A 17,907-nucleotide genomic window follows, 5' to 3' on the forward strand; every position below is an offset into this window, starting at 1 on the left:
CACAGACACCACTGTCGTGGTACATAAGTGAGCAGCAAGAAACAAAGCTTTACCATTTTTGCAGACTAGCCATCATAGCATCTACCATCATTTAAAACTTCAAGCACTTTATATCCCCTCAGAGCACAACCTGATTGCAGACAATCTGAGCAGGTCCAGAACAGATCCTCATGAGTGGAGTGTGCTTCACAGGGAGGTTTTTCTGGACATAGTCCATTGGTGGGGTACTCCTCACATAGATCTTTTCCCTCTCCTCTGAGAAGGCTTCCCAAGTCTTGTTCTAGAGTACCAAGCCCTCTGGCTTGGAAAGTGAATGCTATGCCCTTTTTTTGGAAAAGAATGGTTTTGTATGGTTTTCCTCTTCTTCCTCTGTTGCCAAAGATCTACACAAGATCATGTTGGTGACTCCCTTTTGGCCAAGTCAACATTGGTTTCCCGTTCTTTTTCACCTGGCCAGGAGCAGTCGTCATAAGTTACCTCACAAGATGGATCGCCTAACACAGGACAGGGTTTTGCTTATTTTCTTGGCACCAAAAAACAACTACTAGAAAATCTTGTGTTGTAAAGTGGAATGATTTTTCTGTGTGGTGTCACAAACATGAACAGGACCCTCTTGCCTATTCTCTGTACCCCTAATTGCAGTCATCCCTATTGGCAGAGTCTCTTTTCCTGTGTTGACTTAGAATACTTTCTGCTATGTTATGAATATAGTATTCTATATGGTTCTTGTTATTCTCCGTAAGGATCTGCATCCAAAATTCCAGCTTCTCCGTATTGCTTGAGCTTCACCATCCCTGTTTCATAATCATCTCTTTCCAGTTTGAATTATAGTTTTCTGGTTGTGCTATGGTTATAGGTTCATAGGTTCATAGGTTCATACTAGGCTATCTGCCCAAGGGCATTTATAAGCCTAGCCCATAGTTATGTGGCTTTCGCCACCCCTTTAGTTTGAATAAAAACTATGCCTATCATTTTGCTGTGCCTCTGTCAAGCAGTGACACTGAAGTAATCCCTGGGGTATATCTGCAATCTCCCATCCATTGGTCAAGATTCCTCTTGAACAAGGCCAGAGAGGTGTTCTGCCTCACATGTACCGGGATTTTGTTCCACAGCATAGGGAGTCTCTGGGTGATGAATCTGTCCCTCCAGCACGTTCTATTTATAACCGTGTCAAGGTTTAAGTCTCCGCCCTTGTGGTTCTGAGGGATCTAGATTTTTGAGGTGAAGCATATTCATCAAATCTGGGTTTGACATGGCCTTATATGTCAGGCACAGGTCACCTCTGAGCAAGCGGTATGAGACTGAATAGAGCTGGAGTTCTTTCAGTCGGGCAGCATAAGACATATTTTTGAGACCCTTTATCCTTTTGGTGAGGAACTTTTGGGGCCTTTCAAGCTGCAGCAGGTGTCTGGTCAGATACATTCGAACGGGCATTGTACTCAATCATAGGTCTAATGAGTGATGAGTACAGGGGGACGATGACCTCCCTTGATCTAGATGTGAATCCCTTCATGATCAGGTGGGTGATATAGAAGGTTTTCCTAACTACTTTAGCAACATGAGTGTCAAACGAAAGGCTACTGTCAACCTGGGTCCCCAGATCTCTGATGACGTTTTCTGTGCTCAGTGGATTGCCACCTATATGGTAGCTAGGGGTAACCTTATTTTTCCCGAAGGGTATGACTATGCATTTTTTGGCGTTTAACTTCAGGCCATGGCTCTGGCACCAGTTATCCATTTCTGTGAGGCCCTTCTGGAGGATATCTGTGTCAGATGTGTTTTCGACTATGGCGCCCAGTTTGCAGTCATCTGCAAACTTTGTCAGCCATAACCCTCCTGTGTTTGCTTGTACTTCAGAAAAGTAGATGCCGAACAAGAGTGGACCCAGGACTGAGCCCTGTGGGACACCACTTGTGACAGGCTTTGAGTCTGACATGGCTCCAGCAACTCTGACCCTGTGGGTTCTGTCACTTAGCCAGTTTGCAACCCATCTTGTGATGTATGGGTTTACATTCAAGCTGATGAGTTTTTCGATGATACCTGAGTGGGGTATTGTGTCAAAGGCCTTTGCCAGCTCGAGGTAGGCTGTATGGACTGCCTTTCCCTCATCAATGGCCTTGGTGACTGTCTCGAAAAAGTCAACCAAGTTTAAGAGGCAGGATCTGCCTTTGACAAAGCCAAACTGGGTTGGATCCAAAGTCTGCAAGTTCCCTATGTCTTTATTTATGAGTTCCATTATGATCCTCTCCATGGCTTTGCAGATAAGGCTTGTCAAGCTAATGGGCGGTAATTTCCAGGGTCTGTGGAGGCACCGCCCTTATGAAGTGGGACCACAGTCGCCGTGCGCCACTCTTGGGTACGTATCCTGAGGTGAGGCTAAGATTAAACAGCTGGCCTAACTGTGGGTTTAATTCCTCTTTGAGTACATGAAGCACACAGCCGGGACACCATCCAGTCCCATGGATGCTGTGTTTTTGCCTTAGTGAGGGCAGTTCTCACCTGGGCATTGGAGATGTTTGGGGGCTACAATCCTCTGGAATAGATATCTCTCCTTTTGGGAGAAGTTTGCACTGAACCTGTCAGCCAGTATGTTGGCAATGTGTGTAGGTTCAGTAATTTTCACATCATTTTGAACTAATTCTGAGCATATCTGGGAGTTTCCTCCTAGGTTTCTAACATAGCTAAAGAAGGCCTTATGATTCTCTTTAGAGTCCTTGGCGATTTTTCTCTCAAAATTTGCCTTGGATGATTTTATGAGAGCTCTTAGTTTTTACTTATAATGATCAAAGGTGTCTTACCTTTCAAGGATTTTGCTCTATCTTGTAGTAGCTTCCTCCTTTTGTTGTAGAGCTTGTTTATGGCTGGGGTCCACCAGACTGGACGCTTGCCTTTGGTACAGAGAGTCTTAGTTTTGTTTGGGATTGCCTGATCCATGCAGTCCTGTAGGTGCTGGTAGAAGGCATTTGTAAGTGATTCAGCGGTTTGAGTAATGTTTACCACTGGCTCAGGGACCTTAAAGGAGACCACACTAGTTTTTAGAAGTGTGAAATCGGCTTTTGAGAAGTTTTTCACTGTGGTCTTTTTTGTTTCAGGTGGGGGCGGGATGAGGACCTCCATCGAGATTAGTTTATGATCTGATCTCACCAGTGAGGGGTATACTTCCGGTGTTGAACATTTTGATCCCATGTTCGTGATGATGAGATCAAGTATGTTTTCTCCTCTTGTGGGGATGGTGACTAGTTGTTCCATGGCATTTGAGTTTATGAACTCCAGGATCCTTTGGGCTAGAGTGTTTGGGCTTGAGTAGTGTTCCCAGTCTATATTAGGGTAGTTGAAGTCACCTAGTATGATGGTGTTTGGAGATACATTTATCCCCTCCAATGTTTTCAGGAAGGCCATGTGAGGTTCCTGAGTTTGAGAGGGTGGCCTGTAACATGCTACAAATTGCAGAGCAGTCTTGCCTATGGTTAATTGCACCTGGATGGTCTCCGATGCATCGTGCGTTGCCACCAACCTTGAGGTGTGGGTGTCCTTTATGAATATGGACACCCCTCCTTTCTTGGTGTTGTCCGGATTTTGGGGCGGAACGCATGATATGAGGTGAAACCTGTTAGTGCTGGGGTGCTCTCAGGAGCCTTGAACCAGGTTTCTGTCACAGCACAGACATCGATGTTCTCCATATTGAGAAGGGCCTCGAGTGCGTGCATCTTGAGATTGAGACTTCTGGCATTGAGCAGCATTACCCTTAGTTTTTTCCTTTTGGTGTTCTAGGGTGGTAGGTTTAGAATTTGAGCCTTGCCTAAAAAGGCACTATGGGGTGGCAAGAGCCTTTGCCAATATCCGGAAGCCCAGGGTGACAGGTGCAAGCCGTCCCTTGCGAGCAGCGTGGCTTGTCCAGCATGTCATCCCAGGCAGACAGACATTGGATCCCCTTTGAATGACACCAGAATTTAAGCCAATTATTAAAGCTGATCATCTTATCACTGTATTGTGGCATCATTCTAGGTGAAGGTAGGATACTGCTCAAGGTCAGGGTCATACCTGCCTGGGCTACATAATCAGAGAGCTCCTCGATGTCCCTTTTCATGTAGTCCAAGGAGGTACGTCTCAGGTCGTTGACACCAGCGTGGACAATGACTGAGTCGTCTTGTACCTGCTGTTGAGAGACCTGAGTGCTTGCGTTATGTGGTGGATTCTAGCGCCCGACAGGCAGCTTACTGTGACCTTCTCTTTACTCAGTCTGGTGAGCGGGACGTCAGTGTGTCTGACTATGGAATCACCAATGACAAGTGTGTCTGGCATTTTGTTTGGCCTTAAGGGCTGTGACTGTTTGACACTCTGACTGTGTGGTCTATGTGTTGCATGTGTTGGGTCGTGAGGTGGTAGTTGTTTGGGTGTCTGCTTTGGTGGCCTCTGCTGTTTTGGTAAATTTTGATCAGAGCCTCCAGTATGTCTTTGTGTGAGTATGTGTATGATTTGAAGTTGTGATGGTACCATGTGTGACTGGGTATGTATTGTGTGTGGTTACCTTCTCCTCCTGTCTGGTCTTGCCAGTCCTATGTTGAGAGAGCTCAGCCTCCAGTTTGGCCGTATAGTTGCATCTCTCGCATGTATTTGTGTTTTGTGGGAGAAGGAGAGGATTGTCTGTGTACATGAGGCAGTTGTAACATTGCCTCAATATTCCCAGGTTCACCAGTTGAGCTGGAGAGGACACTAGCAACTGATCCCTCGACATACTAGAAGTAGTAGATAAAGAGACTTTCAAAGGACTCCGGGGGAAGTGGGTTTTAGGCTGGTGGGGTACTATCTATAATAAGAGTGCTTTATCAAGGCGCCTCAGCTGTGCATCTCTGAAGTACCACTTCAGATCAAGTAATCCCACCTTGTTCTATTGGAAGGATCAACTTATCCCACTTGACTCTTTCTGTTTTATTTTTGCTGACTTTTTTTCCAGTTGTCACAAGCCTTTGCAAACTTTTCATAATCTTCTACTCATTCTGGGTTTTCAAATCATCCTTCAGAAATCTTCTGTCATCCCTTCCCACAGAATTTTATTCTTGGGATATCTATTGGTTCTGCAGTGAGAGGAGCCTTTCCTTCCTCCAAAGTAGAGATATCCCAGCAGTTCTTCTTGAATTTCTCCAATCAAAGCCATGCGTCTGTAAGAGAATGATTCAGGATTTTGAGATATGTTGTATCTATGCATTCTCTTGCTTCCACTGGCCAGACTCCACATGAGGAAAATACAGTGGTGGCTCATATCAGTCAGGATCCATCATCTGCACCCTTAGTTCTTTCGGATCCCATTTCTGGGATTTGTAAAAAGGGTTATTCTTTGGCAAATGGTTCAGATCTCTTACAATTTAGATTTTCCATTCTCCCTTCTGACCCCACACATGTCTGTAACTGCCTTCTACAACAGATGTGGTGTGGGGTACAGTTTCCAAAGGGGTAAAAGTGCAAGCTGTGTGAAACTTTTCAGACAGTCACAGGCAGTTGGCAGTGATGTAAAAGTTATAAATCATATCTGATTCCCAGTACCTCCACAAGTGTACGCAGACAACACCATAGTGATACGGTACATAAACAAGGGAATACCATATTCTACCCTGTTTGCAGTCTGGTTCTGACAGCTTAGGAGATAGTAACTCAGCTCAGTCTGACTCTTCAGGTTTCATATACTCTGTCACAGCAAAACCTGATTGCAGACAAGCTCAGCAGGACCAGTACAGACCCTCAAGTGGAAATGCCATCTTGGGGTTTGCTATGAATTGATCCAGCTGTGGGAAACACCTCAAGTAGATCTGTTTGCGTTCTTTCAGAATAGGCAGCTAGAAAAATTCTGCTCCAAGACTCCTTGCAAACAGGTATGGAAGACATATGACTTCTCACTTCGATGGAAAGAATGAAGGACTCTCCACAAATTGTAGTATTGGCTCTTTTTTTGCCCAGGCAACAGTGGTTCTCCTTTCTTTTCAATCTGGCTAAGGTCCAGTATACTAGCTGTATCGCACCTTCATTCAATGTACCTGAAAATGGCTCTGGTTTTATCACCTCAGTGTAATCTATTATTTCATCAAGATTTGGTCTGCCAAGGGATATACGAAATTGCAAAGGTATGTTACCTGTCAGTCATAAATTTGTAAATATATGCATACTTTGACTAAAAATGTGCACAATATAACAAGAATGATGTGTGCATTATAAAAGCTGTCGTGTTTTTTTTTCAGTGTTGCTCTTGTGTATACCATTTTTAACTGTACTAGGCCTGCTGTTTTATATACTTGCTTCATTTTATCCGTAAATCTTTTGTCTCAATACTTTTGTGGCTAAGTGATTAAGATTAGACTTAAGTGTTTTTTCTGTTATATCAGAACTTTCCTACTGTATTGTTTTAAGTTTCTGTGTGATCTCTGAACTCTTAGATATTACTGTGGTGTAGTAGTATTGTCTTGTGTTTTTAATTATTTATTATTAAATATTTTAAAACCTTTTACCTGTGGCTGGTTTGTGTAGAGATAAGTAAGCTCTAGAGTACATTGTATATTTATAGATTTTATTGTACAAGGCCACTCTAATAAGCCTTAGACTGATTAGTCACATTACCAGTTGGATAATATTACACAATAATAATTGATCACCCTTTTAAGGTCCTTTGGGTAGCTGATAAATATTAGCTGGTGGTGACAGAAATTACTACCGTATAGTCTGGGTAAAGGGGCACAGCTGGAGAATCTGTGTCTGCCTTTCCCAGGAGTGTCTGTGAAGTTGTATTAATACTTATCCCAGTGTGTGTGGTGTGTTAGCTACCTGGGCAGGAACACGAAGCAATGGTGGGACAGAGAGGGTACTGGAGGTTAGCTTGCCTGCTAGGCTGAGATCTGGACCCTATAGCTGTGCCAGTGGGGATTCTTATTGGGGACCTGGGGAGCAAGGGAGCAACCAGCCCCAGACTGACTGTGCACTTTAGGGAAATTGTACTTTACTGTGTGTATTTGTTATCCTTTCCTCTTATATGAGACACCCTCCCTGGTGTTAGTGGTGAGGATTGAGGCTCCTTGATTGCTGGGCCCAGGGCACAGCCGTCACGAGATTTATTAAGTTCAAGCTCCTAACAACTGGAGCACATAGAAGAACAGCTAATGTTATGGTACGTTTACTTACACAACTGTACAGTACTTGTATTGGCCGTTAGAAACACTTGAGTGTAAGAAAAATTAATGAAATGGTGCCCATCATTAATTACTTTTAATTGGAAGTATAATAGCTTTAATAAGCAGTACATTTTTTGCTTCCACATTTAAATCTTAAAGTTACATCTTACCACAGATACATCACATCTCCATAGTGATGATCCCCTAGAACATATATTTAACCTACATTTCTGTTCATAATACTTTGCAGTCAAGCAGAGGTCTGAATCTACCCATACATTCTTTCCCTGATGCTATTGCACAGAGTTACTTCCTTTTTTGTCTGACTCAGCTTCATCTTTGTGTTCTTCTACTTCTGTCAAACTCAGTCACCCAAATGTAAAATCCCAACATAATATGTCTCCATCACATAACTTGGGCATTCATTTCTCTACATTACTAAAACATCAAATATTCCATTTGTAGCAGACATTTACTGCAAGGTCAGTTTTATTTCAGTTTACATTTGCTGATAGCAACCTCAAACTGCTGTCTCTGTTGAAAGTAAGCTTTTTAAATAATCACTTTCCACATGCAGTCTGACACTTTTTTTTTCTTTGCTGCTACACTTCCCTTACCTACTGTTTTTCATAGATCATCACATACTGTATGACAATAATTGTATCTTTTCCATATTCCCTTTCCCAAAACCAGAGGTAGCCAACATACTGTTTTAATTTCCAGTGATGATTATGCGAATCCTGTCCACTGTGCCATCTTGAGTTGTCACAGTCTCCAACAAGTCCCATTCTCCTTCCAGTAACCCTGATCAAACATTAATTCATTCTACAAGCCTTTACTTCAGTTGATTTCAGTGGCTGCCTGACCACCTAGTTTTTCCATTCTGTTACTTCAGTTACCTGTTTAACAGGTATCATGTCAACCTGCTGGTCATTAAAAATTCAAGATCATCAACACTTGATAATTTGTAGTTTTCCTGATAAGTGCCACAGACCAAGTGTTATCTCTTCCAAGCCCTCATTACTGCTTTGACATTCAAATTGACAGTTTTTTTTTGTTTTTTTTTACTTCTGCAGAACAGTAATATGGTGGTGGCTACTTTTATTATTTCTCATTGCTCCCTATGTCTCTAAGAGTCATATTCCCACAAAACAAAAGTCTAAATTTTCTGTTATCATGCTGGTGATAACATCTTCACACTTAATATTATTATGCATTCCCAAAAATGCCTTAATTTATCCTGGGATACACAGAGCAACCAAGGGAGCAACCAGCCTCATTAAGCACTGTGAGACTTCACAGAAGTAAGTTGAAAATTTTTATTGTGGCTATAACTGATAAGCTGGTAACTTGTGATGTACAATTCCAACATTGTTTCAACTGTTTATTTTCATTTACTAGAACTACTTATGACTTTCATGTTGATAACTTCTAATGGCATTGAATACTGGTAGTGTATCTGCTTTACTTTCATCTTTTTGGAGTAGTTAAATGGACATCTGCTTTGGCTGAAGGAGACAGGGCTGATCTTTAAATGTAAAGCATATAGACGATTATGATTGGATCTCTGATGGTGACCATATTATGTGTTCAAGACATGGATGCCAAGAAACTCACCTTGAAAGTGAGGCATCCATGTCAAGAACACATAATTGCTTAGGATTGGTGAGACTCGATAATAATGCTTTGCAGTGCACATCTTTTCCATGTACAACCTGATACAGAAGAAAAAGTGCCAAGTGTTTTTCTGGCCTTGAAAGCCAGTAAAGCAATTTGCTGTCGCAGACAGCATGCAAATATAATTGGAGGAAAAGAAAGGGACAGTCTTTAAATATTGCTGTGATTTTCTTTAATAAAAAAGAATGAAAATACAAGACAAATATGTACCCAAAGAATGGCGTACAGCAACAGTGGTCCCACTCCACAAAGGTGGTGCCTCAACAGACCCTGGAAACTATCGCCCCATAAGCCTGACTAGCCTGGTCTGCAAAGCTATGGGGCGGATCATCATGGAACTCGTAAACAAAGACATTGGGGAACTACAGACGCTAGATCCTGCATAATTCGGCTTTGTTAAGGGCAGATCCTGCCTCTTGAACCTGGTCGACTTCTTCGAAACAGTCACCAAGGCCATAGATGAAGGGAAGGTAGTCCACACAGCCTACCTGGACCTCGCAAAAGCCTTCAACACCATACCCCACTCTGGCATCATAAATAAGCTCTCCAGCCTAAATATCAACCCCTATGTCATAAGATGGGTTGCAAACTGGCTCAAGGACAGAACCCACATGGTCAGAATTGCGGGAGCCATGTCACACTCTAAACCTGTTACAAGTGTCGTCCCACAGGGCTTAGTCCTGGGACCGCTCTTGTTCGGTATATATTTTTCTGAGGTACAGGCCAACACGGGAGGACTATGGCTGACCAAGTTCGCAGATGACTGCAAACTGGGTGCCATAATCGACTCTCTAGCTGACACAGGCATCCTCCAGAAGGGTCTCACAGAGACAGACAACTTGTGCCAAAGCCATGGCCTAAAACTAAATGCCAAGAAGTGTATAGTCATCCCCTTTGGGAAAAACAAAGTGCCCATAAATTACCACATAGGCTGTAATCCATTAGGTACGGAGGAAAGTAATTGGGGACCTGGGAACCCAAGTTGATAGTAATCTCTCCTTTGACAACCACGTTGCCAAAGTGGTTAGAAAGGCATTCTATATAGCCCACCTTATCATGAAAGGATTCACATCTAGATCAAGGGAGGTCATTGTGTCCCTTTACTCATCTCTCATCAGGCCCATAATTGAATACAGTGCCCCATTTGGGATGTACCTTATCCGACACCTGCAGCAACTGGAAAGACCCCAAAAGTACCTCATTAAGAGGATCAAGGGTCTCAAACAGATAACCTATGCTGCCAGGTTAAAGAAACTCCAGCTCTACTCAGTTGCATACCGCCTACTTAGAGGCGATCTGTGCCTGACGTATAAAGCCATGTCCAACCCTGAATTAATGGACATGCTCCACCTCAAAAAATCCAAATCCACTAGAGCTACGCGCTCAAGGGACTTGAATCTCAACACAGAAATTAATAGGACATACTGGAGAGACAGATTTGTGACCCAGCGGCTCCCAGCACTCTGGAATAGAATCCCAGTCCATATCAGGCAGAGCCCCTCACTGACTCTCTTCAAGAGAAATCTTGACGAGTGGATGGGAGATCGTAGGTTCACCCCGGGGATCAGTTCTGTGTCACTACTGGACAGAAGCACAGTAAATTAACCTGAAAAGGGCACAGTAAAACCTATTTTTAAGGGGTGGTGAACGCCAAACACACTCTGGCTAGGCTGATAAATGCCCTAGGGCATATAGCCTAGTATCAACCTATGAACCTAAGATGTTCAGGGACAGTTTAGAGTGAAAGGATGTCCTTTGCATGAGACCCGACCATAACAGTGCTTAGGGGGTGTGTGATAATTGACATAGTCCTCTAGAAGTGCTGTTACGATTGGATCTCTTGCTATAGAAGTGCTTTACTGGTTTATCTTTTGTCCAGTTCTGGAGCATAAACACTGCCCCATGCACTACAAAGTTGTTGTCTCCATTTTAGCCACTTTGTTACCATTCCCTGCACCTAACTAAAAATGCCACATCTTATTCCTGCTGATCCAAATGCAGAACATCTTTCTTAACATATCCTTCAGGAACTTGTACATCAGCACATTCAGACTTGTCTTTAATGTTCCAGTTGCTGTTTCTGAGTTAATTCTGTGATAAGGTATGAAGTTTATCACTTTTTTTTTTTCCAGTGACTGTTAAGCATTTTTATTTGCTTGAATTGCAGGGGTGTCGGCTGTATATTTTATGAAATGTCGACCGGAAGGCCCTTGTTTCCTGGCTCTACTGTGGAAGAACAGTTGCACTTCATTTTTAGAATTCTTGGTAAGAAACTTTTAATGATATAGCGAATAACAAGAAATGATAGTTGCATCTTGTCACAGTGAAAGTTTTATAATCAGATTAGTGCACACAAAGTTAGACTTTATAAACTCTGAGCTAGTGCATTCTGCACTCAATTGAGTAAAACATTCAGACTTGTAAATATCACATCCCAAGCTGCTGTAAAATGCAACAAAACTGTAAGCTTATTAATTTCTTTCAGGAACTAAGTGGATATGGATTCATAAGTTCTTATTAAGCTTACTGCCAAAAGAGACCTTCAAGAAGCTCAGCCACATTACCTATTACTGATGGGAAATTCGCAGTGCCCCCATTAAGCAGACTTTCTCCACATATTCCAGGAGAAAGTATGAGATCACCCACTCAGTTGTCCACACTGGTTTTAAAGGTTGCAAGGGAAATACACAGCTTGACAGGTAAGGGCAGTCTGTTCTAGAAAAGGGATGTATGTTGGGTTAGGATTTTGTCACATCTTCTGGTCTTATTGATGTGATAATGTAGGTTTAGGTTTCTAGAATGGGTGTTTACTTTACCACTTGTTCTGCTTGTTCTGTGTAAGTAAAGGTATTAAGAGTTAGGGATCATTCATAAAGTGGAATACTAAGCAGTGGTCACCCCCTCAGGAGTCTGTATGTCACTGAATCAAGCAACCGATCTTTTACTCTACCAGAGTAACTAAAGTTACTGAGTCCTGAAATCTTTTTGGTGAGGAAGCGTCTCTCAACCTGGTTTAGGTGCTTGTTGAGGTACATGCAGAAGTGTGCATTACATTCAGTGATAGGCCTATAAAAGATGGATATAGTGGCATTATAACTTCTTTAAACATTGTGGAGAGGCCACAAAGGATAAGATGTGCAAGGCTGAAGGATTTTTTTAAACACTACAGAGACTTGGTAGTCAAAGGAGAATCTTTTATCAACATATGTACCCAAGTCCTTGATGATCCAAATCATATATGGTTTGCAGTATTGATGCTAGACTTTTATCAAAGGAAACTGTGCTGCATTTCTTGGTGTTAAGGGTAGGCCCATGATTAATACACCAAAGATTTGTTTGATCTGGCTGTTGCTGAAGAGTTTGAGTATCAGATTGGGATTTGATAACCACCCCCAGTTTGCAGTCATCAGCAGACTTGGTAAACCACCATCTATTAACATTGGCTTTTATATCACAGAAATATATACCAAAGAAGAGAGGTCCCAAAACAGAGCCTTGTGGGATGCTACTAGTGACATTTCTCTGTTTAGAGCAAATGCTCCTGACCTTAATGGTATGGTTCTATCAGACAAGCAATTACCATTCCAGCAAACTGTTTATGGGTTAACATTGAGATGGGAGAGTTTGTCAGTAGCCCCAGCATGGTGGATAGTGTCAAAGGTCTTGGCAAGGCCAAGATAAGCAGTGTGGACTGTACACCCTTTATCCATGGCCTCAATAACTCATTCAAAAAACTCATCAAGGTTGCGCTTGCACAGTCTGCCTTTTACAAAGCTGAACGGATATGTTTCCAGGGATATAAGGTCACCTATATGATTATTTGTTCAGCTCTAATAAACTACAAAGCTTTTCAAGTAATTCTAAGTCAGAATAATAGGTCTGTAATTTCCTGGGTCAGTAGAGGGACTGCTTTTGCACAACTGGCATTCTCCACTCATCAGGGATATAACCAGTGGATAGATTGAGGTTGTGGAGTTAATGGAGGGGATTTGCTAAATGGGACATTACACTTCTCAGCAGACATCCAGAGATATTGTTAGCATCCATGGAAGTAGTGATTTTAATTTTAGAAAGTGTCAAAAGGTCTTGTTCCAAATTGATCAGAGAAGGGGGAGTAAGGGTAAGTGGAGTGAAGTTGGAAGATAATCTGTTAACAATGTACTTGGGATCAGAACTATAGGTTACTTCTAATCTTCCTGCTATAACTTATGGCCTCATGATTATCTTTTGAATTAGTTGCAGTGCTAATTTCACTGTTGGTCTTGCTGTAACCATTTGAAATGTCAGGACCCACAAGAGTTGGTCCCAAAATACGGAGCCTGAATGGCTGAAAAATCAGACTTGCATATACTAAGTCTAAGATGCCATTTCTTGGAATGTTCTCTTTTCTTTGAGATATGGCAATGTCAGAGGTGGTATATGTAAGTTCGGGGAGAGGGCACATGAAAAAGAAGTTGTAAGGAGAAGAGTGCTCTTCGATATCAACTCTTCTCCTGTGTTTTCAGTCTTTTTCTGGCATACCAACACTTGGCATTTCGAGGACCAACATTTCAGTAGAGAGCCCGGTCTTACATTTCCTAACAGTAAGTGTGGGAAACTTACTAGTTTTAAATCCCTTTTATAATGATGAAGTGGATGCCTTTTAATGATGACCAGGAGCTTTTTCTTTTTATTATAGTTTGCTAATGTGGTAGTTCCATTATATTAACTGTCATTATGCTTACTCTGGAGTGGTATGGATGCTTCAATCCATCTATCTAAAAGGGAGAAAAATTCAAAGCAGTAAGGATTAGCTGGAGTTACAGGATTTGATGAGGAGCCATACAATTTGTGTATATTCTTTGAACTTCACTGTTGCAGTCATGACAGTTGGAATTTCTTGCCGTGAAAGTTCAGTTGGCCCGACTACCAGGCAAATTTATTTCACCTCTCAGGCTGGCGGGACGCCTTAACCAATGTCAGTATGCTCAGGTATAAAGGGAGCCAGCCTGTGTCATCACTTCAGTTTGGGAACTCTTAACTTTATCTGACATGAGTCAAATAAGAAAGAAAAAAAAATTGTCTCAGCTGTGGTAAACAAGTTCCACACAGGGATTTCCATACTCTTTCTGTAATTTGCTTAGGTCCAGACCACTCTGTTTCTAACTGTCGTTTCTGTGCTAGGTTTAACACTAGAACTATTAGGCATAGAGTAGAGTTTTTAGCTCATTTTCTAAGACAGGAATCTGTGCAATCACGTGCTATGGTGTCCACCAGTCATCTTGAGCTCGATGTACCTAAGTGCAAAAAAAGATAAGAAATAAAAGCCTATATCCACGGAAGATGCTCACCACCTGACTCGCCTACTTGACTTGTGATTATTGAAGAATGTGAGGCCCCCTTCAACCTTTGATTCAGTGAACCAGGCCTGTGTCGAGACCCATTTGGAGTTGGACGTGTCTTTGGTCCCTTCAACTTCTACAGCTCATATCTTCAACTCCTCGGTTGGGTCCAAGATGCTCAGCAGGCCACTGCTTCTGACGAGCAACTGCTAACTGGAGACTCTTCTCGGCCTAGGGCATTTCCGGTGCATCTACAATCTAAAGAGTCAGGCGCCAGGGGTTGGACACTCCTAGGCCTAAGACCAAACCCACACCAAAGAAAGGCATTGTGGCAGAGCCTTCGCCTAGGCTTGTGGGCTCCCAGTTTCACGGACACAAAGAAGATTTGATCAAATTGACTGAAAACCTCACTAACATTGTAAGGTCCAGACCGACTTCAGGCGATATCACCCCAGGGAAAAGAAAAAGGGGCACCCACCCTGAATTTCTCCCTAACCCACTGCATTCAGAAGAGTCTGATTTGGAGGACTGCATCTGAGGAAGGGCCCCACTTTACACCTCTTGTAAGGAAACAGATTCAGAGGAAATTCTCCCCTCTGCCTCTCCACCTGAAGACCTCAACTACATTCTGAGGCAACATTTCCAGTGGGAAGTAGAGGCATACCCACAGGCCAAATAGAGAGTCACAGAGTTCTTAGATCTCCCTGAGCACAAAACCCTAACAATCCCACATATCCTGGAAGTAGTGGAAGATGTTTTCCAGGATGCTTTATTAAATACAGACTTGCTCCCTCCTGCACCCAGAAAGCCTGACCAGTTTAACAGGGTCCAGGACTATCATAACTATCTGTTTAAAAACCCAACTGCTGACCCTGAAGTGGTCACACCTGGCCCTAAGGGGTCTAAGACCAGTACCTCTAGGAACCCTTTACCTACTGACAAAGAAAGCAGAGCTCTTGATAGATTGGGAAAGAAAGTATATACTTTGGCTACCCTCACTATGAGGACTCTCAGCTGTCAACTTCATATGATCAAATACCAGCACACCATGCTGACCAACTAAAACAAAAGCTCTCCAGTCTAGAAGATCTAAACGTTCCTTAGAAAGATTTTTATCTGTGCCATTCCAGTTTTCAAATAAACTTCCTTCCCCTTCATTGCAGGTATGATGCCATGGAAGCCTCCTGCAGGGCAGCTGTCACGAGTACAGTGATCAGGAGACACACTTGTCTTAGGGAGCAACCCCTCCCTGACCAGGTAGAAGCTAATCTGGATGCCCCTTTGACAAAGAATGCCTTTTGGGGACTAAAGCTTGAAGCAGTCCTCAGAAAGATGGAGGACAAGGCAAAATCTATGCAAACAGTAAACTACAAGTGCCCCCCCCCCCCCCCCCCAGGTTCAGCAGGAATTTTCCGGCCAAGCACTGGTCCTTTCCCACCCAATCTAAGAGCAAATAGAGAAAGCCTCAGAGGGACAGAACTCCCACGCAATAGACCACAGCAAGAAATATTCAGGCAGTGGACCTCAGACTCTCACAGACATTGGAGTTCTAGGACTTCTGCCCCTGCCAGAGAGCAGTTATGACTGTCCACATCCATCCCCCCACCCCCCCCCTAAAAGCTAAGAGGAAGAAACTGGACTCCTATTACCTCAAATCAGTGGGTTCTAAATGTTATTGCCCATGGTTACAAACTCACTTTCAAAGAGCCTTTAAAATTCTCAGGATACCCAGATGTACCTCAAAATCAAAAAACACAGGGTCTGGAACAAATTTAAAATTTATGTTCCCAGGGAGCAGTGGAACCATTTCCAGAAGATCAGAAATGGAAAGGATTTTACTCAAGACTGTTCCTGGTACCCAGAAAAGAAGGGTCTTGGTATCCCATTCTGGACCTGTCCAGCTTAAATCTTTTTTCAGTGTACCAAAATTAAAAATGTTGACCCTGCAGAAACTACTCCCCATGTTAGCCCCTCAGGCATTCATAGTTTCATTAGACCTAAAAGATGCCTGCCTTCACATCCTGTTCTCAAAGTTTTACAGAAGCTTTCTTCGCTTCAGAGCAAGTTCCATAGTTATTATCAGTTTTCAGCTCTGCCCTTTGGACTGTCTACTGCACCAAGGGTTCTCACAAAGTGCCCAGTTCCTGCCATTGCTTATTGCAGGACCAAAGAGAATCCAGATTTACCCCTACTTGGACGATTGCGTAATACAGGCCTCAGACCAGTCACAGATTGTCAAAGACCTGAAATTTACACAGGACCTCCTAACTTCCTCGGGGTTCACTCTAGACCTAAATAAGTCCATCACTGTGCCATCCAAACAGATGGTTTTCCTAGGGGCATTTCTGGAGTTTTCCCCTCCAAAAGGCCTCCATCATCTTTTTGACCAGCTACTTTCAGAACGTACAGCGCAAACAGTACATAACAGCCGGAGACTTCCTCAGAACTCTGGGTATATGGCATCCTGTATCTTTATGGTGCCACTGGCCAGGCTACACATGAGGAAGCTTCAGTGTTATCTAAAGAATGTATGGTGCCAGAGCACTCAGCCCCTGGAGACCAAGATACACCTGATACCTTGCCTCAGACAAGAGCTCACATGGTGGGTACAGGTTTGCACCCAGAATCAAGGTTTGCCCTTCAAAAGTCTCTCCTCAAGGCCAAACCCTCACCGCAGACACGTCAGACATCGCATGGGATGCCCATACCCAACATTTCCAAACCCACGGGTTGTGGGATTCCCAAACCAAGGAAGAGACATATAAATTGGAAAGAACTTATGGCACTTCTAAAAGGCTTACTGGCCTTCAATGAGAAATAGATACCAGGGGTGCTGGTAGTACAGACAGACAACACCACAGTCATGTGGTACATAGACAAGGAGGCACACACACTTCCACACCCTGCGCCGTTTAGCCATGCAATTCTGGGAGACGGCACACTCCATAAGACCTAACCTCCTAGTGTAATATCTGCCAGGGGTACAAAACACCTTTGCGGGTCACCTCACCAAGAACTTCACAGACCCCCCCACGAGTGGCATCTACACCGAAATGTTTCCTCAGCATAAGTCAAAAATGGGGAACCCCACAGATGGACCTCTTTGCCAGCGAGGACAATGCTCAGTGGGAGAAATTCTGTACCAGGACAAGAAGGGCATCAGCATGAAGAACAGATGCCTTCTCCTTCACATGGACTCACCTCTTCATTTACATCCCCCCCACCTCTTCTGCCGTGAGTCCTTCAAGATGAGAGAAGAGGAGAGCCCAAGAACCATTCTGATAGCTCCAAAGTGGCCCAGGCAATACTTGTTTCCTCTCCTCCTCCAGCTGACCAATTGGAAACCATGATGGTTACTGCAGAGGGTAGACCTCCTCACCCAAGACAAAAGGAGGATAGTGCACCCCAATCTGCAGACCCTGAACCTTTCAGCCTGGATTATCCCTCAGCACCTAACTGCTGCAGCAGCTTAAGTCAACAGGTGCAAAACATTCTGAAGTAATCCAGAAGGCCTAGCATAAGGAAGTCTTATGCAGCCAAATGGAAAAGATTCTCTGCTTGGTGCCAGAGACACCACCTTGAGCCAAGCTTACCTAACATTTTGGCCATCCTGAGTACCTGGCCAGTCTAGTGGATAAAGGCCTTTCCTACTCCTCCATGAAAATGTATGCCTCAGCCATCTCTGTTCACATTCCTGTTCACTCCCCAATCTTCTTACACCCCCTCTTTAAACAATTCCGTAGGTGTGTTAGTCG

The 17,907-nt window shown here is 43.3% G+C and overlaps 1 protein-coding gene across 1 annotated transcript in view; it reads left to right on the top strand.

The window, feature by feature from the left end:
- LOC122809329 (cyclin-dependent kinase 17-like) overlaps positions 1-17,907 on the top strand; it is a gene marked incomplete in the record, with an annotated part of 1,699,239 nt that overhangs the window by 1,364,830 nt on the left and 316,502 nt on the right. The window contains 1 exon segment of the mRNA XM_044080731.1: positions 10,999-11,096. Coding sequence (XP_043936666.1) covers positions 10,999-11,096 — 98 coding nt within the window.

Source organism: Protopterus annectens, chromosome 8.part0 (assembly GCF_019279795.1).
Source record: "Protopterus annectens isolate FY-2018-M chromosome 8.part0, PAN1.0, whole genome shotgun sequence".
Lineage (NCBI taxonomy): Eukaryota > Metazoa > Chordata > Ceratodontiformes > Protopteridae > Protopterus > Protopterus annectens.